We start from the raw sequence: 27,120 nt of genomic DNA, 5'->3' as shown, positions 1-27,120 counted from the left end.
AGGTTTGTTTTTCGGAACGTCAGAGTATGGACCTAAACCGTATCGAGACACTGTGAAATGATCTGAAGAGGGATGGGCAAGCAAGACATCCTAGTAAGGGTGCATTCATACGCCTGTGAGTGTTTTGGGGTCCACAAACTGTGGATACCAGCCATGTGCACGCCGCATCACGGTGCGGAACCACTGACTTGGTATGGGACATGTTCTATCTTTTGCAGCGCAGCCGCACAGATGCGGAAACACATAGAAGCCCTTCCGTGTGGCTCGCAATGCAAAAGATAGGACATGTCCTATACTTCAATGCAAGACGCGGACCACGGAACCCACTAAAGTCGACGGGTCTGCACTGTGATGTGGCAGGCACGTGGGCGGTATCCGCGTTTTGCGGACCGCAAAACATTTACGGTTGCGTGAATGCACCCTTAAAATGATGAACTAAAGCAGATTAGCGGAAAGAATGGTTCAAAATTCCTCCTCAACGCTGTGCAAATATTATCTAGGGCGAAAGTCAATCTTTGGTGGAGCCGATCCACTGGTAAAGGGAATACACCGATGATTGCATTCACCTACTTGTTCTCCCTGTGGATGTTCACTTAATCTGCTCAATAAAAGACATGGACGGCCCAGCTGTTTGTGCGCTATTAGGTTGGTTGCATTGTGTTTGTCCGTATTTGTGAACACATTTTATTAGCAATCGAGGCAGAAATCAATGCATTTCCAAAGGGTTCACTTACTTTTTCTTGCATTATTATAGTCCTATGGCAAATACAGAGCTGCTCAACCAAGGATCCTCAGCATTTTCACCCTTACATTATGGCGATAGAAAATGAATGGGAATAAAGGAAAAAAGATCACCGAAATAAAATGCCAGCATTAAATCAGTGCACGGCTTTTCATGTCTAGACTGAGGCAGGAAAGGTTAGGGATCCTTCCAGCGCATCCCTTCGCGTGGTCAAAGGCGCATTTCTCAGGGAGCCCTACCGACTGCTTTCCTCCCTGGACTTAATGTGGCAGCTGACGGATTACGGCATTTTGAGGAAACCACAGAGCGGTAATTTCGACGGCTATCTGGGCGAAAGCAATTCTATGATTCAGGAGAACTACTGCATTTATGAGAATTGGGGAAAGTCGGACAGCAGCGAGCGCGCTTTGTTTAGTGTGCTTGGTTTAGGAAATGGGTTTGATGCGAAACAAATCAGCGCCGTAAAAGATTGATGCAAAGAATGTGAGGAATTAAAGCAAATCAACTGCAACATTTTACGCTGGACTACCAGTCATTCATTGAAGTATTCCAGTTTTCTTGTCCTCCGGGGAACATTAAAACCATGTATGTCGATTACTTAAAAAATGCAGACAGAGCAATAGTTTCATAGTGGTCCCAGTACCTGCGGGTCTGCTCTGGAGAAGGGATTGTGCACCCCAAAATGCATCATGTATCAAAACTAAATGGAAATTTCTTGGATTCAAGATAGAAAGTTTCCCTGGAGCTTTCCTTACTACTACTGCCGAAGGATTCCTGTGGCGACTGCCTGACACCTGCAGCTGACAACTCCATTGCCACCATATATGTGATCCTAGTTGCAGTGTTTATCACATCAACACAAGGTGAGAACAAACGCTCCGTTTTTTTCCCTATTAACACGCCTATACCTTATGTTACTACCCTACATAGATCCCTGAAAAGAGATCGCTGAAAACACTAATAGGAAGAAATAGGACTCCTTTTTTTCCCTCTAGGAAATTCATGTGGGCATTCGTGCTTCAGTACCATCTTCTAGTGTACAAATACCCAATTAAATATAGTAAAACAATCATAGCTGCAAAAGATAGAGCTTGAGTAATACCAATTGTATGTGGATGTAAAAAATGATAACTACTATAATACTGCCTCCTATGTACAAGACTATAACTACTATAATACTGCCTCCTATGTACAAGAATATAACTACTATAATACTGCGTCCTATGTACAAGAATATAACTACTATAATACTGCTCCTATGTACAGGAATATAAATACTATAATACTGCCTCCCATGTACAAGAATATAACTGCTATAATACTGCTCCTATGTACAAGAATATAACTGCTATAATACTGCTCCTATGTACAAGAATATAACTACTATAATACTGCTCCTATGTACAAGAATATAACTACTATAATACTGCTCCTATGTACAAGAATATAACTACTATAATACTGATTGTATGTACAAGAATATAACTACTATAATACTGCCTCCTATGTACAAGAATATAACTACTATAATACTGCGTCCTATGTACAAGAATATAACTACTATAATACTGCTCCTATGTACAGGAATATAAATACTATAATACTGCCTCCCATGTACAAGAATATAACTGCTATAATACTGCCTCCTATGTACAAGAATATAACTACTATAATACTATCTCCTATGTACAAGAATATAACTACTATAATACTGCCTCCTATGTACAAGAATATAACTACTATAATACTGCTACTATGTACAAGAATATTACTATAATACTGCCCCTATGTACAAGAATATAACTACTATAATACTGCCCCTATGTACAAGAATATAACTACTATAATACTGTTCCCATGTACAAGAATATAACTACTATAATACTGCTCCTATGTACAAGAATATAACTACTATAATACTGCTCCTATGTACAAGAATATAACTGCTATAATACTGCCTCCTATGTACAAGAATATAACTACTATAATACTGCTCCTATGTACAAGAATATAACTACTATAATACTGCCTCCTATGTACAAGAATATAACTACTATAATACTGCCTCCTATGTACAAGAATATAACTACTATAATACCGCTCCTATGTACAAGAATATAACTGCTATGGGGCGGAGCTTGACTTCTGGCCAGACCAGACGCATGTGAGAGAGCTCCTCTCCATGTGAGCCAGCAAACTGGTTTATTTCGCTTTCCAGCCTACACAGAATGGGTAAAGTGGGACGATATATCCCTAGAGACAAGCCAGAACCTGCCAGATTGGACCGAGGTCCTCAGGACATGGATAAATTCCTGAACAAGAGGCCTTCGGCCGCGAGTGCTGCCAAGATGGCGCTGCCTGAGCACGAGGATTGGCTGCAGGAAGCGGAGGGAGCGGACGGCGTCTCATCAGATCTGGATGCCGGACCCCGCACCTCCTCCACCTCGGCGCCTATTTCGCGCCAATTCATCCAACAAGCCCTATCATCGGCGTTAGCCCCGGTGATTCAAGATCTTACTGAAATCAAGTGCGACGTGAAGCACATCGGGCACCGCGTGGAGAAGCTGGAGCACACGCAGGCGGCCAACCTTTGCTCACACACTGGGCGACAACAGTGCCGCACTTGCTGCCTCTTTAGATACTGCCTACGCTCTGATAGAAGACCAAGAAAACCGCAGCCGACGAAAGAATATCCGGCTGCGGGGTCTCCCAGAGCAGGTTCTGCATGAAGTGCTACCTGAGGCGGCAGCCGCCATTTTTTCCGGCCTGCTAGGTGCAGAAAGAGCAGCTGAAGTCTGCATAGAGCGCATCCACAGAGCACTTAGGCCAAAACCGAGGGACAATGACCCACCGAGGGATGTGGTCTGTGGCCTGTTACGGTACGTGGACACAGCAGCAATTCTTAAAGCTGCAAGAGAGCAGAAAGAACCGCTCTATGAGGGGGCGAAGATCCTCCTATTTCAGGACTTAGCACCCTCCACATTGAATAAGAGAAGGATACTCCGTCCGCTTACCGACCACCTGAGAGCTGTTAAAATGCCCTACAAGTGGCTGTTCCCGTTCGGTCTGACTTTCGCATCCGATGGCAAACGATGCACAATCCGCACACCAGCGGACTTACCAGCAGCGTGGACTCTGCTTCACACGACTCCTCTGGATATACCATCATGGCTCCCGTCGGCCGACACAGGAGTCCCTTTGCCAGAGTTACCGGAGGAGCAGAGATGGGTTAAAGCCTCTACAAAGAGAAAGCTCAACAATAGGCCATAAGGTCTGCTGCCCTGATTTAAGACTTTTGCCCCACTCGCAGATGGCAGCTCCTTGAACCGATGCTTCCGGGCTACTGGATGTTGTGGACGATCTTCAGTCCCTGAACGCAAGTATTTGTTACAGCCATCTATGACTTCTTTGTTGGTTGCCTGCTTCTAGTAGCCAGCTGTGATCTGCTGATCCGAGGACTTGGCCTGAGATATCTCGGTCCGCTGGTCTACAGGCGGTGGAACCCTGGGTCGGGTTAGCCCGGACGGGCAATCCGTGAACCGCTGCCATACCATCGCACCATCCCTGCCCTGGTTATTATGCATTACCCGATTCCACATGTTTAACCCACATGTTTGTATTATGCTTGCTTTTGAACTTGTTTGTCCCATGGCAATGGCAGGGCGGTAAGGGGTGTCAGTCTTATTAATTGGCCCCTGGTTCAGTCAGGTCATTCAAATGATACCTAGGCTACTCTACGAAATGTATTCAAGGTTGTGTTTGCTGTGGCTCGTGGGACTGGCTGGCTTACTCCCCCCCGTATAGCCGCTTGCCTTAGACCGTCATGGCACTCACCAGGGACCTAATGGCGCAACCCTGGTGCAAGCGCCTTACAATAGACTGGCTTGGGCCATTCGCGCTTTGCCTTGCTTTGCTGGGCTGCGCGCTGGGCACAAGCCACCCGACCCCTATGTTGGAGATTTTCTCCGTTCCCCGGTTGTTTTTGAGGTTAGATACTTCACTTTATTTCCCTGATCGCATGCAGGATTCCCAGCAACTAGCAGCTCTAAGGTCTACACTTGTACTATGTCATGGCATTGATTAAGTGTACCTCCTTTAATGTCAGAGGATTTAACACACCCCAGAAGAGGTCACAGGTTGTGCGTATGTTAAAAAAGTCGCACACAGACATTTGTTTTCTTCAGGAATTACACTTTAAATCAGCGCACGTGCCCACTCTCCCCAAGTCATACTTCCAGCACTGGTTCACTAGCGCATTCAGCAGTGCAGCTAGAGGAGTTGGCATTGCCATATCAAAGAAAGTTCCCTTCCAGTTGTCTTGCATACAGGATGACCCAGAGGGACGCTATGTATTTGTAAAGGGCTCAATAGGCACACAGATCGTGACCTTAGCCAGCCTGTACTGCCCCAATCGTGGTCAAACAAAGTGGCTTGTCAGTACCTTGAAGACGTTTGCCTCCTTCGCTGAAGGAATTAGAGTAATAGGTGGCGATCTTAATATGGCGCTGAATCCTTTAATGGATGCGTCTGACGGCTCTTCCCAACTGACCCAAGCGGCTTTAGGTAGGGTTAATGCCTATCTAGCAGAAGCCAACTTAGTGGACTCCTGGCGGCTGCTCCATCCTGCTGACAGAGATTATACCTTCTTTTCGGCACCGCACAACACTCATAAGAGGCTGGATTATGTCCTGATCTCGGGCAGTTGTGCCGACAGGGTGGAGCAGGCTACCATTGAGCCCGTTACGGTCTCGGACCATGCCTCGGTGTCAACCTCAATCCACTTTCCCACGTTACCTATACAAACCAAACAGTGGCGTCTAAATGAGACACTCCTAGATAAGCAGTCAGACCTAGACACCCTCAGTCAGAAGCTAACGTGGTTCTTTACCGAGAATTCCACTGAGGGGATGCCACTCGCCACTATCTGGGAGACGCACAAGCAGGTTATGAGAGGCGAGCTCATTGCGCTGGGCAGTAGGGTTAAAAGAAACAGACAGGAGCACTTGAATTCCCTACTTAAGCAAATTGCGGCTATTGAGTCTGTACATAAGCGCTCTAGAGCCCTAGAGGCCAGGGAGCAGTTAACTACCCTGAGGAAGCAACTAACGGATCATCTAAATATAGGTTATGCAAAAACGTACCAATACTCGCAATTTCGCTTTTATTCTCACGGAGACAAGGGCACGAAACTAATGTCCTCTCTCCTGAAACAGAGGAAGGACTCAATGTATATAGCAGGGATTAATAAGAGAGATGGTACTACTGTACACAAAACGTCGGATATAGCCACTGAGTTCCAAAAATTTTACCAAGACTTGTACGGTCTCCCCGAGGAGGTAACCGGGTCCACTGCGGATAGGGCCTCCTTGATCGATGACTTCCTGCACCGCCTGCAGCTCCCCACACTAACTGAAGAGGAGGGTCAAACTCTTCTATCCCCAGTAACGGAGAAGGAAGTCACAAATATTTTAAGCTCCATGCCAATGGGGAAAAGCCCGGGCCCTGACGGCTTCCCCGTGGGATATTATAAGAAATTCTCAAAAATTCGGGCCCCACACCTTGCTGCCTGGTGCAATGAGCTCCTGAGTGGCTCACAGCTACATACGCAGTCCCTTGAGGCCACAGTCACTATTCTCCCCAAACCCGGTAAAGACCCTAAATTATGTGGCAGCTATAGACCAATTTCGCTTTTGAACATTGGCATTAAGGTCTGGGCGAAACTTCTTGCAACTAGAATTAGTGTCCTTCTTCCGAAACTCATTAACCCTGAACAAGCAGGATTTGTCCCTGGCAGGGAGGGCAGTCACAACTCCTGCAGAATACTGTCTACCATACAGCTAGCGATGAAAAAACGCCTCCCCCTGGTCCTGCTGGGTGTAGATGCGGAGAAGGCCTTTGACCGGGTGAACTGGGCTTATATGATTAAAACTTTGCAAAAATTTGGCTTCCCCGAGCAATTTCAGAGGGCTATCATGTCACTGTATGGAGGCCCTAGCGCCCGGATCAGAGTTAATGGCACCTTATCACCTCCCTTCCCTATCAGGAATGGGACGAGGCAGGGTTGCCCCCTGTCCCCTGCCCTGTACATATTAGTCATGGAAACCTTGCTCCAGGCCATTAGAGACCATCCTGGCATCAGGGGACTCCAGTTGGATAAAAGCCCTATAGAATATCTCAACGCAGCTTATGCTGACGACCTCTTGGTCATGGTTTCAAACCCGGTCGAGGCCTTCCCGCATCTATTATCCTTGTTTGAACGGTACGGACAAGTGTCCAATTTTAAAGTGAACTACACAAAATCTGAAGCCATGAATATATCGGCTCCGACCAAACAAATTCACCTGCTAAAGACGAAAACCCCTTTCATATGGCAAACGTCTCACTTGTCCTACCTGGGGATTAAGATCCCTTGTAGAATGGATGAGCTTTTCCGGCTGAACTATGCTGCACTGCTGAATGACGCCCAACAACAATTGCACACGCTGAGAATTCCGTATATTTCCTGGATGGGCCGAAAAAATTTGTTGAAAACTTATATAATGCCCAAGATACTGTATGTGATGCAGATGCTGCCTGTCTTTCTCCCCTCCTCCTTCTTTACACAGATTAGAAGGCTCTTCAGCACCTTTCTTTGGGGGGGGGAGGGGAGCGAGACTGGCACATCGCACGCTGATACTGAGGAAGAACCAGGGAGGTATGGCCCTACCTGACGCTCAGCTATACTATAAGGCCATTCACCTGAAGAGGTGGCTACACATCCATGCCCCCTGGTCTACTATCCTGGGTAAGGAGCTTGAGATCTCCCAGCTCGACAAAAAACAGAGAGCGGGGTTATGGGGTCTGACCTCATCCTCACTCCACTCACAGGTGCTGCTTAAAGGCACGGCGGCCGTTATCAGACAACTGAACAAAGACAAAGGCTTATTACATACTCTCTCATCGCTGATGCCGGCTGACCTTGCTCCATTCATTGTGAGACCCACTGCTGACACCGTGTCACCTGTATGGAACAAGCTACACAAATACACCGTTACAGAGTTCTTAGATGGGGCATCAGGGGCTCTCCCTGCACAGCACTCTCTAAATCGCATTTTACATTCTAGCAACTTTTTAGATGCCATAGAATATAACTCTATCAGCAAGCCATTATTAGCGTCTAGATCACCCACCACAGAGTCAACATGGTTTGAGAAATTGCTGCTCTTAAAATCCCCCCCCAGCAAAATAATCTCTAAGCTATATTTGGCTCTTACTGTCCAGACTCCTATAGGGGTCCCACAGTACCTGAAAACCTGGGCATCCGAGCTCAATTTAGAATTCTCAGAAACGGACATACTACGCATACATGCTCATTCCCACGGATTCTCAAGATGTGTGAAGGTGCAAGAGCACTCATACAAAGTGATGACCCAGTGGTACCAAACACCTAAACAACTGTTCTTAAAAGGTTTCAGTCAGTCAGACACGTGCTGGAGGTGTAAGGAGGCATCAGGGACGCAAACACACATTTTTTGGGTCTGCCCAAAAATCCGCCAATATTGGGATGGGGTTTCAGCTACGATAAATAAAGTGACGAACACTTGTATTCAGCTATCGCCTGAACTGGTGCTTCTCTGGCTCCCCACACCGACCTTCACACCATCCAAAAAGAACTTGGCAACACATTTAATACAGGCAGCGAGGCTACTCATACCACAGAAATGGCTCAGCGAAGACCCACCGACACTTCCTCACTGGGAGCAGAAAGTAGATCAGATATGTAGATTGGAGGAGTTGGCGGGATGGGAAGCCAGACAGCACGAGAAGTATCTAAAAGTTTGGGGACCATGGCTGGCATTTCGTAACAATAGGAAGGGCTGCATGGACCCCCCGAGCATTAGCATGGCCAGTTAGTCTGATATACCCTGTAATCCCCCTGTGATCTCTCCACAATGCCATGTGATCTCAATTACATCTGCTAGAGTACTGCTTACATCAGATTGCTAATACAAGAAGCAACACTATCATGCGTGCACAGGAGGGCCTCATTTCGAGGCCTGTTCACCCCGTCTCCCCACATAACTCAATCCAAGTTGCAGGAATGCAGTCCCCCCCCCCCCTTTTTTTCCCCTACCCTAGTTTGGGTTTAGGCCTTCTTCTTACCAATGGTGCCTAGGTTGTCTTTAGCTGGATGACACGGAGACAGGTATGAGCAGCGCAACCTGCACTTAACAGATACCTATTAAATAGTGTATTCCTGCGTCTTTTGCACAATAAGCCCTCTACTTGACAGCACTTGAAAGCGCCTTACAATGTGTAATGTAACGTTGCAGACTTTAACTTGTCATCATCAGAGTTGTAAACTTTGCGATGTTAGCATCAGTGTACATTGTCATATGTTCTCATGCATCTGTTACATTTGACTGCTTTATATATGCATTTGTGTGACTTGTTGTTACTCTGTATGTGCAAAAGTGGTAAGGGGTTGGATCCTTCCACCCAATTGATGGCATTTTCCAATAAAAAGAAATTTGACAAAGAATATAACTGCTATAATACTGCTCCCATGTACAAGAATATAACTGCTATAATACTGCTCCTATGTACAAGAATATAACTACTATAATACTGCCTCCTATGTACAATAATATAACTACTATAATACTGCTCCTATGTACTAGAATAGAACTACTATAATACTGCTCCTATGTACAAGAATATAACTGCTATAATACTGCTCCTATGTACAAGGCTATAACCATTATAAAATGGTCCCTCTCTACAGACATGATTATATTACAGTAGGTACAGTATATACAGTAGGTACAGTATATACAGTAGGTACAGTATATACAGCTGACAGACAGGATCTGCTATAAATGAGGTTTCCTTGCAGCAGGAGGCTGAAGATGCTAAATCACACAAAGCTATTCATTAACAGCCAGTGATCGGGAGCAGATGTGAGACACAATTGACTTCCAAGTATTGAAGACTGACCCATCAATTACAGAGTAACACAAATCTCATCAGTACAATGGAAATAAGTGAGTGCTGACAAGGACACAGCCAATGGACACTTCTCGTATTCCCCTAGGTTTCACCTGGCAATGAATAAGTGACCCCGGTCAATAAGGCCCTGGAGGTAAGAAGACGACCAAGAAAGCCCTTGGTAAGATGAAAGGGAAAGTTAATGAAAAGAAACGAGCGATCGATTTACAATGCAAAACACAACCAGGATCAATTAGATTAAATCTTGATATTCATCATGCACCTGTCATATGGCCTTAATTCAGTGCAACATGAGAGTCTGTATCACGTCTCATTAGGGTAGGATTGCTCGCGCCTCTTTGCCTACTCACCGGTACTGACTAAAAAGTGGGTCTCCAGTAAAGGTTATAGAAGACAGAAGAGAGGGGCTGGGGGGATGATGCTGCAGGCTCTCTGCCTCTCTGTGAGACCCCAGCTGTGAGAGGGGGGAGGGAGCTCCACAGATGGAAGAAAGATGGAGAAGGAAGAATACCTAAAAAAAGTGGTTTCCCTGAATGCATCATCATATGGAGTTTACAATGCACTTGTTTATATAGACAAAAGTATGTGAACCCCCTCATTATTATTGAATTCAGGTGTTTCAGCCATTGCAAAAGGTGCATAAAATCAAGTACCCAGCCACAGACAAATACTGCTAGTAGTATGGGTCGTACTGTGCTCACAGGATCTCAACTTACTATTATGTCACTCCAATCCCAGATGTTCGACCCCTGAGATGTCGTAGTCAATAGCAACTGTGCCACCTAAGGTGTAGGGGCTCTCCCTATCAGTACAACGGCTCCTAGTGTCTCCTTCGTGGGGTGCTGATGGCAGCCAGGGGTCCTTACAAAGGCGTCCTGGTCTGCCCATTAGGTCATGACACAGGCGGTCAATAGAATACTGACCGTATATAATGATTTGGAATAGTATGTATGAAGACATCGATGCTTCAGGACAAAAAAAAAAAGTAAATTGAAGTTTTATACCCCCTCAAATTTTTATTTTTTTTTTTATTACGGTAATTTGCATTTAAATACGTATTTGCTACAACGGCAATCAGAGTGACCCAAAGAAGATTACGATAGTTTTACATGGATCAATCCTCCTCCTCCAAAAATGAAAAGGTTTTTCCATAAAATATGTTTTTATTATGGACTAATAAAAACCCCATACATATTGTGGGGTACTAACCTGCAGAATAAATGCAACACAAAACACTAAACACTGCCTGCATTGTATTTTTTCACCCCCTCCTCATATGGCCGTATCGACAAAAAAATAAAGTTATGGCTCTTGAAATGCAGCAATGAAAAAAAAAACTTATTTTTTTTTAATGGTCGCCCTCCTGAACCAGTTGCGCCCAGGATCGCCGTGTGAGCCGAGCCTAAAGCATGTCATCATTGGACTCTGGAGCAGGTGAGACGTGTACCCTGGAGAAATTAAGTACCTCTCGTGGTCGCAAAAGGAGCACAAAACCATATTAACATGGTTTTGGAAGGGGGTGTCTGCAGATGTGATGGTCAGGGGTTCACATACTTTTGGCCATACAGTGTATGTAACTGCCTAATAATGGAACCTTGTGATTTAGGGGCTGAAGACCAAATATGTGGTACCTGACAAGGTTCTCATTGTCTCCAATGCCTTTACACGACGCACATTCGGTTCTTGGGTCTTCCGATTTAAGCTTTTTTTGTAGCGCCATGGGTTGTCTTCTCCGCCTCTCCCTCCCCATCCGTTCCTGACAAAACCAGAAAGATACAGAGTGTGAAGAATACAACAGAACCACATGAAGGCGGCAGGAGATTTCTACAGGGTCCATATATAAACCTGTAACCCTCACCTCGGGTTTGTCTTCTTCAAGCAGGTAGCTTCTCTTCCTCTTCTGGCCTCTGGTTCTCTGAAACAAAAATGAAGGTTTGAGGACACGTCATCAAAATACAAAACTGGATGATGGAAGTTCTGTACATTTAAGAACTTTGGGGGCAATAGGACATCTGGCGTTAAAAAGTTACATAACCCTGCAACTTTTTAAAGGTCATTGCAACTTTTTTTTAAAGTCGCATCAGCTATTTTAATGTCGCCCTCGCCAGTGGGCGCTGGTAGGGTGGGGCCTTTGGTCCCAGCACTTTTAGCATTATTACGCCAGAAAATGCATAAATTATTATTAAAATCTATGCCAGTTGCAAGCTGGTGTAGATTTTAACCTAGTGCACAAACTACCAGAGGAGGCATCTCTGCTTGCCATCAGTGAGTAAAAAACCTTCCAACAATGCCTCTAAAAACCTGTGGAGTCCAGATAGCGAAAAGGCAAGTAACCGGCTATATCCAACTGCCGCGCCACTGGCAGAGGATCGGCGCCTCCACAGATTGCCAAATCTAGAAAAACATTCTGGCTCCCTCCCATATCTCACGATTCCCTCTCTCTACCCTCCAGTCTATCTATTCCAACTTCTCTCCAGCATCTCATCTCTCTCCTTCTCTATTATTCTCTATCTCTCTAATGTCATTTCTATCCTTTCATCTCTTTATTTCTCTATCCTCCCTTCCTCTATTACTCTCTCCATCCTCCATCTCTCTCTATCCTCCAATCTCTATATTTCTTGCTCTAACCTTCTCTATCATCCTTTCTCTCTCCATTGCTCTTACTTGCTTTCCATCTCTTTATTCCTCTATCCTTCGACCCCTCTGTTCTTCTCTATCTTCCCATCTCTATCTCTTTCCATTCCTCTTCAATCTTTATCCCATCATTTCTCTATTCTACCATCCCTCTTTATTACTCTCATCTCTCTATCCTTCTCTATCATCCTATCTCTCTATTGATCTTTCCATCCTTCCATCTTTTTATTCATATGTCTAATATTCTCTATCCTGTCATCCTCTATCCTTCCATCTAACTATTCCTCTCTACCCTCCAGTCTCTTTATTCATATTCTTTCATCGCCCGGTTCCTCTCTTTATCCTTCTCTGTTCTATACTTTCCCATCCCTTCCACTCTTCTATCCCCCATCTCTCTTTCTGCTCTATCCTCCCATTTCTCTATTCCTCTTTATATTCTTCTCTATCTTTCCATCTCTATCTGTTCCTCTTGTTGTCCTTCTCTGTCCTCCCATCTGTCTGTTCTTCTCCATCTTCCAATCTCTTTCCATTCCTCTATCCTTGTCCATCCCCCATCTCTATATTCTTCTCACTATCTTCTCTCATCTCTCTCGGTTCCATCTTTCTATTCCTCTCTCTATTCTTCTCTATCCTCTCACCTCTCTCTATTCCTCTCCATGTTCCCATCTCCATCATTCTCTATAACCTCCTCCACTTTCCTTTCCATTTTTCTCCCTAAAATCCCTTCTTTTTCTATTCCCATCACCAATTCTCTCACAATTCCTAATTTCTCTTTCTCACCTCTTTCTGTTCTTATTCATCCCCTAGTTTTCCCTTTCAACCAACATGCCACCCCCAATCAGGAAGTAGGGTGAGGAAGCATTTAGTCATTTTATCTAATACAGATCCCATAAATGTGCTTAAAGGGGTTCTCCCACAAAAAAATATTCTACAGTTTTCAAACCAGCACCTGGATCTGAATTGTTTTTTAATTTGCATGTAATTAAACATTTATCATAGCCAGTGAGTTATTCAATACAATGTATCTGTTCAGCGCCACCTGCTGTTCGTTTTTTTATTTATTTCTTTGTCCTGTTCACTTTGACGGCCGCACATGCTCAGTTTCATCCTTCAACTGCCTCCTGAGCTCTGATAGGCAGAGCATGGACACACCCCCTGAGCTGTGATAGGCAGAGCATGGACACACCCCCTGAGCTGTGAAAGGCAGAGCATGGACACACCCCCTGAGCTGTGATAGGCAGAGCATGGACACACCCCCTGAGCTGTGGTAGGCAGAGCATGGACACACCCCCTGAGCTGTGATCGGCCGAGCATGGACACACCCCCTGAGCTGTGATCGGCCGAGCATGGACACACCCCCTGAGCTGTGATCGGCCGAGCATGGACACACCCCCTGAGCTGTGATCGGCCGAGCATGGACACACCCCCTGAGCTGTGATCGGCCGAGCATGGACACACACCCTGAGCTGTGATAGGCAGAGCAGGGACACACCCCCTGAGCTGTAGCAGAATGAACACTCCCCTTGAGCTGCCAGTTTGATATAAATCTAGCAGAGCAATAAATGTGAAGATGTCTGGTTCCATGTGAGGTACAGGGCTGGTTCTAGCTTTGTTAGAAAGAGATTGTCATGTTCTACATGATGTCTGATTTTCATTTATTACATTAGTCATGGGATAACCCCGTTAAATAAAGTGCTGTCTGGCAAAACATCATCCTTCAAAGGACATCTGAAGATGTGGCCTATAAAACTGTCTGACCTGTTAGACTACTTTCACATCCACGTTTTCCTTTCCGGCAGAGGATCTCAAAAACGCTGGAAAATGCTTCCGTTTTGTCCCCATTCATTGTTAATGTATTCCGTTCTGGTTTGTTGCTTTCCCATGACGGACATATAACCACTTACAATGGTTTTAGTGCCGGATCCAGAATGTTCATTTTCGATATAATACAACCGGATACATTCTGAACGGGTGCATCGGTTTGTATTATTCAAACGGATGCGTTTTACTGTGGTTTAGAGATCTCAAAACCGGACAGCAAAAACGCAGATGTGAAAGTTGCTTTACAAGTGCACTTGGCAGCTGAAGGCATCTGTGTTCGTCCCATGTTCATATGTGCCGGCGTTGCTGAGAAAAATGATGTTTTATTATATGCGAATGAGCCTCTAGGAGCAACAGGGGCGTCGCCCTTACTCCTAGACACTCTGCAACTGCCGCGCCCTCTGCACCCTGATTGACAGAACCACGCAATGAATATGTGACCACTCCTGGCCCTAACTTCTCCTAAAGTCAAAGTGCAGAAAAAGTGGAGCTTCTAGGCGTAAAGGGAACGCCCCCGTTGCACATAGAGACTCATTTGCATATACAAAATTATAATTTTTATCAGCAATGTGGGCACATATAAACGAGGGACCAACACAGATGTCTTCAGCTGCCAAGTGTACATGCAGCAGGTCAGCCAGTGTCATAGGTAAGAAACTGCTGACAGATGCCCTTTAAGCATAACTCAGGAAGTGCAGTACAGCAGACTGCCCCTCCATGTTACACAGACTTGTTTTCCAGGAAACCTGTAAAAAATGAATGACCGCTCATACAGATTCAGGAGGAAATTTCCAACGCAGGGTGAAATGTGCATGACACCAGAGATGGTGGGGGTTATCATAACAAAACCTGGGAAACAAGGTTGCAAAGGCACCGGCAACTATGAAAAAGGAGACATTCATTGGGAAAGCTTTCGGCAGGTTATCCTAAATGAATCCTGCGTCATCAACACGACCGGAAATTAATGATTTCATTTAATTTATTTTCAAGCCTTCAAGGGCTTTAAACACGGCATCTTACATCCACTAAAGAGAGTCCATAAAAACGAAAGACGATTGTTGGGGATTAAAACTTATTACATTTGAGGCAGAGTTGAAAAAAAATAAAAAAAATAAAATACTTAATATTTGGCGGCCACATAAAAAAATGCAGTGAATATACGAAGAGAAAGCAGAAAGTGGCTTCAAACATAATTTAATTACAGTTCAGATCCTCGTGGTCCTGCTATAAATCAGATTCCTGAGCGGAGTGAAAATGATGTCGTGTTCATGGCGGAGGCCGCGTTTGGCGAGGGGGGAGACTAAAGGACGGTTTTCTATGGAAGAACTTAATTACTTATCAGAACTTTATATGTTTCTGTTAAAAAAATACGGAATGGTAGGTGGTAGGTGTGCGCCAAAACGAGAGGCTCAAACAAACCCATTCTCAGGGTCTATAATAATGCTTCCATGTTGCGCCCCTGTATATCTCAGCTATCTTCATGTTCACACTGAGAAGTTAACAATTTCCTCCTATAAAGGGGTCGCCCAACAAAGAAATCTTGATATTTTTTTTTTTAAACCTACACCTGGATACTGCAGCGGTCCCCGGGCTCTGTACTCACCGCATCCTGCTCCTCTGCCGTCGGCTGTGCTGTGGCGGTGCACAGCGTGAGGGCGCTCTGATCTCATGCTCTACGTGTCGGGTCACAGCACAGTCAACAGCAGGAAGAAGAGAGAGCGCTGGAGGTGAGGAGCGGTGGCGTCCGGAGCAGGAGAGGTCAGTGGATTTTATTATTTTATGTGATCTGAGGCTGATCTATGGCATAAAGGCTTATCTGAGGCCTGGGGGGGGGGGGGGGGGGGGGGTCTGAGCTGAGGCCTGGGGGGGGGGGGGGGAGGGGGTCTGAGCTGAGGCCTGGGGGGGGGGGGGGTCTGACCTGAGGCCTGGGGTGGGGGGGGGGGTCTGATCTAAGGCATGGGGTGGGGGGGGGGGTCTGATCTGAGGCCTGGGGAGGGGGTCTGATCTGAGGCCTGGGGAGGGGGGGTCTGATCTGAGGCCTGGGGAGGGGGGGTCTGATCTGAGGCGGGGGGGGGGGTCTGATCTGAGGCCTGGGGGGGGGGCTGATCTGAGGCCTGGGGGGGGGGCTGATCTGAGGCCTGGGGGGGGGGGGGGTCTGATCTGAGGCGGGGGGGGGTCTGATCTGAGGCCTGGGGGGGGGGCTGATCTGAGGCCTGGGGGGGGGGCTGATCTGAGGCCTGGGGGGGGGGCTGATCTGAGGCCTGGGGGGGGGCTGATCTGAGGCATGAGTGGTCTGATCTGAGGCCTGGGGGGTCTGATCTGAGGTTTTATTGAGGGTCTTATTAACATTGGGGGTCTGATCTGAGGTCTACTGAAAAATACTCCCCGAGTTGTGATAGGGAGAGAACACGCCCCTAATCTGTGACGGGGAGAGAACTGCAGCAGAACTGACACGCCCAAGCTGTGACAGGGAGACCGCTGCAGAGAGAAGGGAGAAGGCATGTGCGCACTGCATGTGCAGTCTCCTCATACAGCTGATCGGCGGGGGGGCTGGGTGTCGGACCCCGCCGATCTGATATTGAGGACCTATTTTGAGGCTAGGTCATCAATAGTAAGAGTCCGGACAACTTCTTTAAACTTGGTATTAACCCATTCACTGCTCTAAACCAGAGTTCTTACCATTACCCCCTGAAAAGGTTGTACAGGATTAGAAAAACATGTATTTTTTTCAGATACAGCGCCTCACCTGTCCATGGGTTGAGTCTGGTATTACAGCTCAGCTCTTTTGAAGTGAATGGCGGCGAGCTGCAGTATCAGACATCACTTATGGACGCAAGTGGTCCTGTTTTTGGCAATAGCCATTTCTTTTTAATCCCTTTAATAAACTTAAAGGGATTTTTCCAGGATATCAATACCCCTACTGACCTAACCTCGGGATTGGTGGATCGGCCGTTTGAAAAGGCTGCGATGCTTGCGACCAGTGTTGCGGCCTCCTGGCAGCTTACCAAACACAGAGTTGTCTACTGTAAAAGTGTCTGTGTCTGACATTGCAGTGAGGGCCCATTCACATGAATTGGGCTTAGCTGCAAATACGCCAAGTGACCAGGAAGAGGCCGTGGGGCTCCGGAGTGCCACAGCCTTGGCCGGGAGTTGGACCCCCATCGATCAGATATTAACCTATCCTGAGCATATGGACATCCCAGAGACATTACCTTTGGCCTTTCTGACACCTAGGGTGGAACATTTTTCTTTTCATGTGATGGGGTAAGGAAAACCTACGGGTTCCCCTAATTTACTGTCTATTGTATAGATACTTATAAGAGCTCTGCATGTTTATATAATGCCGCTTTGGATCCCCCGATTCGAAAGGAACAGTGGCCCGGTTTAGCTTCGACCGTAACGGCTGGACCACCGATTTCAATAAATACTTGATAATATTTCAAAAATGAACTCCTACAGTAGGGGCTACGAGATCATCACAATCTTAGGATTCCCTTATGATTAAATACCCCCCCTCACCCAATTTGCATTAAAGAGTGGTCTTCTAGAGGGGTGGTCTTCACACAAATTGCATAATACGTGATGGAATCGAAATCTGGTCACAGAGGTGGTCTTTCGGATAAGCTTCGCTTTGCCAAACTGAGATGTAACACAGAAAGGGGGGGAAATAACATACAAAAAGTTACAAAAATATAAATATCGTAAACTAAATTGTCAAGTAAAATCCTGACTGCAGCAAAAATGACAAATAAACCAACGAAGAAGAAGGTTTTCTTTGAGCAGCGACCACATCTATTTATTAGAGCATGCAGCAGAAGAACGGCAGCATAATAGCCGCTGATTGGGAACTTAGATTTTTTTATTTTTGGAAGGATTTATACAAGCACATCCAGAACAGACAACACAATTCAGAGCTCAGCACAAGCGCCGGATTCATGTGAAGGACCTGGGAGGTAAGAAGCCAGAAGAGCAAGTATGAGAGTTTCAATGTCTGACTGATAGAATTTATTATTCAGACTTTGCTTTTGTGGTCCATGGGAAAAAAAAAGTTAGTACTTTAGCTTAAAAAAAGTTTGTAGCCAGCACGCCATTCCTTGTGCTTCCAGGATCCGTGCTGCACGGACTCCGCTTGTAAAAGTAAAAAACTAAAGTGGAAAATAGTCCAGCATCTCAGAATCCATAAATCAGAGCTTTATTTAAAAAAAAAAAAAACATAAGTCGTTGCAAAAAGATCCAAACAATGCCTACACGTTTCGGACAGCTGGCTTATCCTTGCTTATCTGAGCCTTCCCCTTCAAACCTTGGTCATTTGTGCTGAAGACTTCTCTGTCCTAATACACAAAATGACGTTGTCGTCATTGTCTGCCGTGTACCGAAGCTGCAAGCCTGCTAGCAAACATTGCTCTTGCTACTCCCACGCAGTACACTTCTAAACACTGCAGAGGCTGCTGTAATCACCAGACTTTATTAGTCAGCAGGTTCTCTCAACAAACACACCAACTGCTTGTAATTCCCTCTATCGGCAGGACACACCAGTTATTTTATCTCTCTTTATCCATTTCTTTAATCTATCTGCTTCTGCAGAAGACGTCGGCGGGAAGGAAGTAAAGGGCTGTAGTAGTACTCTGCTCCATAATTAAATAAAGTGTGCAGCCTACAAGTGAATAAAGCTAATAAAGTGCTTAAAGCACCCATTTTTAAGATTAGATTTAATCACTGAAGGCACGTTTTAGTGCATGCGCTCACTCCGTGTGGCTTTCATCGAAACTTTCTCCAGAGCTCTGGACAAGGTAGTCAAAGAGAAGGAGAAGCCACAACATTGTAAGGAGCCTGATGGTCACTCACAAACCATTTGGGAAGGGGGAGGGTGGCATAGCTTTGATGAAAGTGGTGTCCAGTCATTTACACATGGACCCCTGTTAACCCCTTGATTACTATAAAGCCTGGCTCACTGTCATTGGTGGGCTGGAATTACGATAAATAAAAAAAAGCTTAAAGGGGTTTTCTGGGATATTGATGGCCTATCCTGCGGATCAATATGATATTAGTGGGGCTCCAACTCTCATCACCCCTGCCGATGGCTGCATGAAGAGGCTGTGGCTCTGAGAGCACTTAGCCCGCTTACTAGGCCTCACATTCGTCAGTAAAGGGAATGGGCTGAGCAGCGATACCAAGCGCGGCGATGTGCTGCGAGGAGGCCGTGCTGCTCACCGGAGCACCAAAGCCTCCTCAGACAGCTGACTGACGGTGTCCCAGGAGTTGGAACCCCGCTTAACTCACATTGATGATTTATCCTGAGGATAGGTCATCATTATGAAAATCCAGGAGAACCCCTTTAACCCCTTCCTGACAAGACCATTTTCCATTTAATAAAAAAAAAAAATTGTTTTGTTCTCTCCTCCCAGCTTCCAAAAGCAATGACGTTTTACTTTTCATACAGCCAAACGGGAGTGAAGGGTTCACTATACTTTTATTCTGTGGGTCAGTACAATTACAGCAATAACAAATTAGACCACATGCGTCCATCGGTGATGTTTTTGTTAGGTTTTAATATTAAAAAAAAAAAATTATGAAACGACTTTGAAAGTAAATGTTTTTTGCACGCCCATGTTCTGACACTCATGACTTATTTATATTTCCGTCTACAAAGCTGTGTCAGGGCTTCTTGCTTTATTTTATGTTTTTGCAGGACGAGGTGTAGTAATATTGGTATGATTTTGGGGTATGAATGACGTTTTGATCCTTGTTTTTTAGTCCTTTTTGGGATGCAAAGCGACCAAACATCTGCAAATTGGGCATTATGAGTCTAAGTGGAAGCTTACAATGCCAGGCCTGTATCAGTGGGGGTCCCAGAAGTCAGACCCCCCACTGATCCTAAAGTGGTGGCATTCAATAGAGGATCCTGGTATAAGATGAGAAAACACTCTTTAACCTAAGTTAAAAGGCCAAGAAGCTCTTTGCTAATGAGCTCCGTAAGACAAAGATCTGTGCACAAATGGCTATATCTCGGCCACTAATGCCATATTTACCGAGACTGTCCAGTTGCTGCTTATTAGTGAAAGTATTCACATTACCGACAAAATCTCACTCCTCGGCGCCTGCTCAGGAAGGATCTCTGCTTGCTTGGCGGTCTCTGCTGGTACCTTCTCTTTCTTTAGATCCTCTGAAAGTTCATATTGTAACTGAGCGCTTTTCCGCCTTCCTCTAAAGCAATGTCTCTGAAAGATACAGGAGGAAACACAAACGGATTTAGCAAAACCTTCTCTTGCGTCAATGTCCTTACTCTTAGGCTTAGTTCACACGAACGTGTGTGATCTGTGGCCGTATTGTGGCCCGCAAATCGCGGGCCGCAATACACGGCCACAGTTCCGTGTGCATTCCGCATCACGGATGCGGACCCATTCACTTCAATGGGTCCGCAAATCCGGAATAGTGGAACGGCCGCACAGGACGGGACCCCTCTGAAGCACTACGGAGTGCTACCGTGGGGTTACGTCCCATGCGGCCGTTCCACAAAAAGATATAACATGTCCTATCTTTTAGCGGAACGGGCGGATCCATTAAAGTAAATGGGTCCGCGATCCGATGTGGCTGACCTACGGCCGGCGATCGTGCCGCAGCATGAGCGACATACGTTCGTGTGAACTCGGCCTTAAAGGGCACCTGCCAGCAGGATCAACTCTTGAAAGAAGGTCACCATGTAAATGTTCTGTATACTCCCCAGTTAATGTTTTTTTTGTTTTTTTTTTCTTGAATTGGAAGGTCGCTTTAAGTACATAGAGACCTATTCTAATGTTAGGTTATCAATGTGCCAAACTGCCTTTTGAAGGGGCTGCTGTGCTGCAGAAAAGTCACTGGAAGTGCCCAGCTCCACAGAGTATGCAGTGGCCATAAATGGTACTGCAGTGCTTCACCAAAATCTGAGCAGAGCTGCAGTACCTCTCTTGGCCACTACCCAGTGTATGGAGCTGTGCTATTTCACAGCACAGTAGCCCGTCAAAGCAGCTGATCGGTGCTCGAAGTCAGACCGCCACAGACCTGATAGCCACTTGTATTGAATTTTTACGATTGCCCCTTAAATACCCCAAAGACCTAATACTGAGTTCCTCTTAGGGAAAACACATCACACTCAAGCAGTGATGAAGCATTTTGAAGCAAGGAGAAGAGCGTTAAAGAAAAAAAAAAAAAAAAGTAATGATTTCCAAAGCTGAAAGCTACAAGTATCTGATTTTCCCATAATCCCCGTGACCTTTCATGTCTTTGTACAAACGAGTCCTCTTGATCTATAAAGCTCGCCGATAAGTGACCCTCCCCGTCCTAAATTCATTATAACAGAACCTATTAGAGGAGCTGTGTCCTCTTTACAAGATGCTCTTCAAGGTTTATCTCGGAGCAAAGGAAAGGAGAGGGGAAAGAAGGAGGAAAAAAAAAGTTAGAAGATCAAATCAATGAGGCCGGGAATTGAGTCAACATGCATCAGAAGGTACAATCTGCACTTAAAGACCAGAGCGGGTGGCGGGATGAAAGTTGAACATCGCTAGAGTCAGTGCACCATGCGTAGCGTCTAGGATTATTGGCATTTTCAGAAAGTGTGAAAACAGGACACGGGGGAGGAAAAAAAAGAAGGTTAAAAAGCATTTCATGGAGCACTGGTTATTTAATTCCAATAACAGCAACCTAACGACACAAGCAAAAAGAAGAAATAATAATACACTCCACAGGACAATTATGTGATATGTGCGCTGTAGAATTTAAAGGGCATGTCCATCAAAAAGTCTAGTAAATGTAGATCCCAGTCATCTCCAGCTGTCATGTTCCAAAATCGGTTTAATCTTATTGTTACTTGATTTTTGCATCTTTGTATAGTTAATGTACATATTAAAAACAGTAAAAAAAAAAGATACAAGTCAATCAAGTTCAACCAAGGAATAAGTAAGGGACGTGAATGTTAGAAATAGAGGAGCGAGAAAAAACATTTATTTTTAAGAATTTGTCTAAACCTTTTAGTACCCACTTTTCCTGCTGTGACCACGTCCGGAGGTGACTGTTTCACAGATTTACAGCTCTTACATTAAAGCTTTGACGCTTCTAGACACTAAACTTTTTCTTCTCCAATCGGAGGCAGTGCCCCTTGGTCTTTTGAACAGTTTTTTACTGTATTTTTTTTGTACGGCCCATTTATATACACCGGCTCGGACTGGCCCACAGGGGTACAGGGGAATCCCCCGGTGGGCCCCTGAGCAAGGTGGGTCCCTAGTCTCCCACCCCCTGCACAGGTGACACATAACACATTAGATTTACTGCACAACATACATATATTCAGTGTACAACACCTCAACCAGCCTATGTTTATATAAAAAACTGGGTGGGCCCTATTTACCCCAGTCCGACACTGTATATACAGTATTTGTACTAGCAGAAGGACCCGACTTCGCACGGGTAAATTTCATTTAAAGGAGTTATCTGATTTCAGAAACATCTCCCCCATGTGTCGGGCCCCTCACAGGTTATATACTTGCTCCTCGTCCCCGCACCGCCGTTGCTGCTTCTCCCTGCACACCAATAAAAACATACGGAGTCAGCCAATGGCAGACAGGGGACGAACCTCCTTAGCATCACGGGTGACGTTAGGGTCTGGCACATGGGGGGGATGTTTCTGAAATCGGATAATCCCTTTCATGTTTGTGTGTGTCGTTAAAAGATAGACCGTATCCAATACAATAGTGTAATCTAAAGTACCACGCCCCTTTAACAGTGACCTCCACAGCGGCCACACCTTCATTAGTGACATCCACAGTACCCGCCTCGTTAACAGCGATTTCCACAATAACCCGCCCCCTTAATAGTAACCTCCACAGAGCTCCGTTCCCTTAAAATGTAACCTCCATAACACCCCGCCCCTTAAAAGTCTACAGCACCCCGCCCCTTAACACTGACTTCTATAGCGTACCGCCCCCTTAACTGTGACCTTCACCGTTCCTTGCCCCCTTAACAGAGACCTCCACAGCGCCCGCCCCCTTAACAGTGACCTCCACAGCGCCCGCCCCTTTATTAGTGACCTCCACAGTACCCCATCTCCTTATCAGTGATTTTCATAACACCCTATACCCTTAACAGTGACCTCTACAGCAATCTGCGCCTTAACTGCCCTCCATAGCGGACTGTCACCTTAACTGTGACCTCCACAGCAGCCTGCCCTAGGGTGGCCAGAGGTCCAGTTTTAGGCCAGACAGTCCAGCTTTTAGACTCCCTGTCCTCGGTCTGGCGCAGGGCCTGGACAGACACAGGGATGTCCTTTTGAACAGCTCACTCTCAGACAGCAGCACTGTGCTGTCTGAGCATGAGCTGCAGAGAGGAAGTCACCCTCCCTCCCTCCCTCCCACCCACCCCTGCAGCTGACAGAAGTTGATTAACCACTGAGGAAGGGAGAGCGACAACTCCCGAAACGCGTCTGGGTTTCTGCGCCATACACCTGTCAGTATCTCTTTAAATTGCATGGCCATGCAAACAGGTTTTTAACAAAGCTGGGAATCAAAATTCTCTACGAACGGAAAACCACAGTCCGGAATCATTGGACTTAACAAGAAGTAATACGTCACTGCAGGAAGTGACGTCGGCAGTATCCCGCTAACATCCAACGCGGATACTAGGCAAAGCAACGTGCGACGCCAGCCCTTTACACCAAACAAGGACTTTACACGCTGCCTCTGCACCGCAAGATCAAAAGTGTTTAGAGGTAAGCGTTCGGCAATTCGGTCATCAAATCGCCGAAAAAAAAGCTGCACCCGACGAACCCTTCCGACCCAGTCTGAAGCATCCGGCAGGACTAAGGAGGTATATGAAGGAGAGGTAAGCAGCTGCAAAGCTGAAAGCTGTCAGTTATTATACCGTTGTGATATACAGTCCCACTGGGCAATACTAACAGATGCGACGAGACTACCAACTACATTATTCACTCCAATAGACTTTGGAAAGTGTGGACTTACGTTCGTATCGATTCCACCTCTTGGGATCCTTTTTTGGTCTGTCGGACATTAGACTATCAGGACCCGATCATTTCCATTAGGATACCTTAGAATCACTTGATACCAGTGCAATTGTATTTTACTTTACTTTATTTTATTCCATATTATTTTATTCCATTCCATTTTATCGTATTGATCATTGTTTTATTGTAACTTGAGTACACCGTTATCAAATTGCATTAATTAATAAATAATTTATAAATATATGCCAATTGTTAGAGTGCTCATCCTTATATTCCTATCAGAAGTTGATTTTTACCTTCATTTTCTCAATCTCTGTCGGCTGCGGATTGGGGGGGGGGGGGGGGGCGTGGTCTAACCTGGGGTCAGGGTTTTAAAATCCGTCTTTTGAGGGTAGCCTGAGTGGCCACCCTACCTACCCCCTGAACTATGACCTCCACAGCACTCCGCTCCCTTAACAGTGTCATCCACAGGGCCCTTCCCCTTTAAAGCTGACCTACAGCAGTGAAGAAAAAAGGCTGGGTTGTTCTGGAAACCTGGTGTAAAACTGTGTGTATGTGGAGACTAAGGGCCTGCGAGCATTGGTGCGGCCTCATCTGGAATATGCAGTTTAGTTCTGGGCACCAGTCCATAGAAAGGATGAGCTGGAGAGAGTACAGAGGAGAGCAACTAAACTGATAAGGGGCATGGAGGGTCATGTGACCAGGCTTCTATTGGCTAATGCATTTTTTGGGAATATCTCAGGAACGGCACATGCTAGAGAGCCGAGACCCAGTCTAAAACCTTCCCGGACACCTGATCTACCTGTGTGCCAAATTTTTAGATAGTAAATGTGACGGTGCAGATTCCTTAAGCAGACATGCACACATACATACATTCAACTCCGCTTTATATATTAGGTTAATCATGTCCCCCCTTTAGACGTCTCTTCTCAAAGACTAAATACATTTCATTCTTTTAATTTTTTTTTCATAACTAAGACCCACCATGCCCCTTATCAGTTTAGTTGCTCTCCTCTCTCCAGCTCCAGGGCATCCTTTCTATGGACTGGTGCCCAGAACTAAACTGCATATTCCAGATGAGGCCGCACCAATGCTTTGTAAAGTGGTAGTATTACATCCCTGCCCCGCGAGTCCATGTCTCGTTTAATGCAAGACAATATCCTGGTGGCCTAAGAAGCAGCTGATTAACATTGTATGCTGTTATTCAATCTATGATCTACAAGGACACCCAAATCCTTCTCTATAAGTGACTCTCCCAGTGTTACATCCCCTAGGACATATGAAGCACAGATTATTACGACCAAGATGCAGAACTTTGCATTTATCCTCATTGAACCTCATTTGCCAAGTTGCCCAATCACTCAGAGTGTTCAAGTCAGCTTGTAGTTTATGGACATCTTCCATAGGCTCTACAGTACTACATAGTACTTAATACAAGTTAATACAAGGCACTGGCTAATGCATTGTGACTATCCATATTGCTTACTTTCCTGGCTTGATTTAATTTTTCCATCACATTATACATTACTTGTTTCCAAGGTTACGACCACCCTACAATCCAACAGTGGTGGTCATGCTTGTACACTGTAGGAACTCACCCTTTGGCACGCCCATGTACACTTGATTGACTTTCGAGTTCTCCTCAACGTCCTGTAAATCCCGCGCCTGTGCCGCCCGTTTAGTATTCGGCGCAAGCGCAGGGAGTGAAGCCGGCAGCAGGAGCGCGTCCTTCACTCACTGCGCCGAATACTAAACTGACGGCGCAGGGGCAGGATTTACGGGACGATGAGGAGAACTCGAAAATCTATCCATTGTACATGGGCATGCGAAAGGGTGAGTTGACCGAGCCTCTAGGTGCTGAAGCAACACCCTAATAGCCTCATTAGCATACTGGTCCGCATCTAACCAGTAGTTTTAAAGCATACTGTTATGTACTGCTGACATTAGCACATCGCTAATGTCAGTCAGCTACATAACGTTATTTCTGATGACAGAAACCCTTTAATAAATATATATTTTTAATTACCACTGCCTTCTTTTTGTCGTCTAACTTAGCGCAGATCGCGAGCTCTCTTTAGCTTGGTATTTATGATAATAGGTCAGAATCCCCTCCTTTACAGATTCTAATTTATTCACATAAAATAATATAGACTGTTAATTGGAGATAGCATAAATATTCCAACATAATTGGAGGTCCCACCGAGATCTGCCTAGTTGACAAAAGATTTGGGGTGCAAAATATATATTTGATAAAAAGTGAAAAATGTCTGAAGGCAATGGTGCACAAGCAAGGACTGATATGCATAACAAAGAAAGGCAAGCAACAATGAAAGATCAAGTATTACTGCATATTCAAGACAGATTAGAGATCAAAGAGGATTTAAAAGTCTGGGGGACTATTCTGGAAAGGACAATTACAAGATATCCAGGTTTGCGGATTAGATCTCTAGCATAGCTCAAGCTAAACACAAAAAGGACAAGGATGCGATGATCCTTCGATCTTGGCCTGAATTTATGCTTGTAATTTGTGAATTCGCAAAACGATTAGAGAAGGCAAAATTTAAAAATGAACAACAGGCTGAGGGGATTGATCAGGTACAGAAAGAAATAAGTGAGATTGAATTTAAGGCCGCCACGGTTTCTGATGAATTAGCTAAATTGTCTGCTAAATCATCAGAATCCGAAAACAGAGATATTCAGAACAGTGAGATGATCAGAACTCTGGAAAGAGATTAGGATCAAGTCTCTAGAGCAGGCATGTCCAAACTGCGGCCCTCCAGCTGTTGCAAAACTACAACTCCCAGCATGCTCTAATAGCTGTAAGCTATCCAGGCATGCTGGGAGTTGTAGTTTTGGAACAGCTGGAGGGCCGCAGTTTGGACATGCCTGCTCTAGAAAATTGGCAGGATGTCAACAATTAAAATCAGAATTAGAAGAAGAATGCGAG

The 27,120-nt window shown here is 45.4% G+C and overlaps 1 protein-coding gene across 1 annotated transcript in view; it reads right to left on the bottom strand.

The window, feature by feature from the left end:
* PHF14 (PHD finger protein 14) overlaps positions 1 to 27,120 on the bottom strand; it is a 174,336-nt gene that overhangs the window by 41,970 nt on the left and 105,246 nt on the right. The window contains exons 15-18 of the mRNA XM_044293783.1: positions 20,260 to 20,403; positions 17,705 to 17,824; positions 11,589 to 11,645; positions 11,362 to 11,486 (exon numbers count right to left, since the gene is read on the bottom strand). Coding sequence (XP_044149718.1) covers positions 11,362 to 11,486; positions 11,589 to 11,645; positions 17,705 to 17,824; positions 20,260 to 20,403 — 446 coding nt within the window. The remainder of the gene's footprint in view (positions 1 to 11,361; positions 11,487 to 11,588; positions 11,646 to 17,704; positions 17,825 to 20,259; positions 20,404 to 27,120) is intronic.

This window comes from Bufo gargarizans, chromosome 5, assembly GCF_014858855.1.
Source record: "Bufo gargarizans isolate SCDJY-AF-19 chromosome 5, ASM1485885v1, whole genome shotgun sequence".
In the NCBI taxonomy this organism is placed as follows: Eukaryota; Metazoa; Chordata; class Amphibia; order Anura; family Bufonidae; genus Bufo; species Bufo gargarizans.
This window is presented reverse-complemented; position numbering and strand designations above follow the sequence as displayed.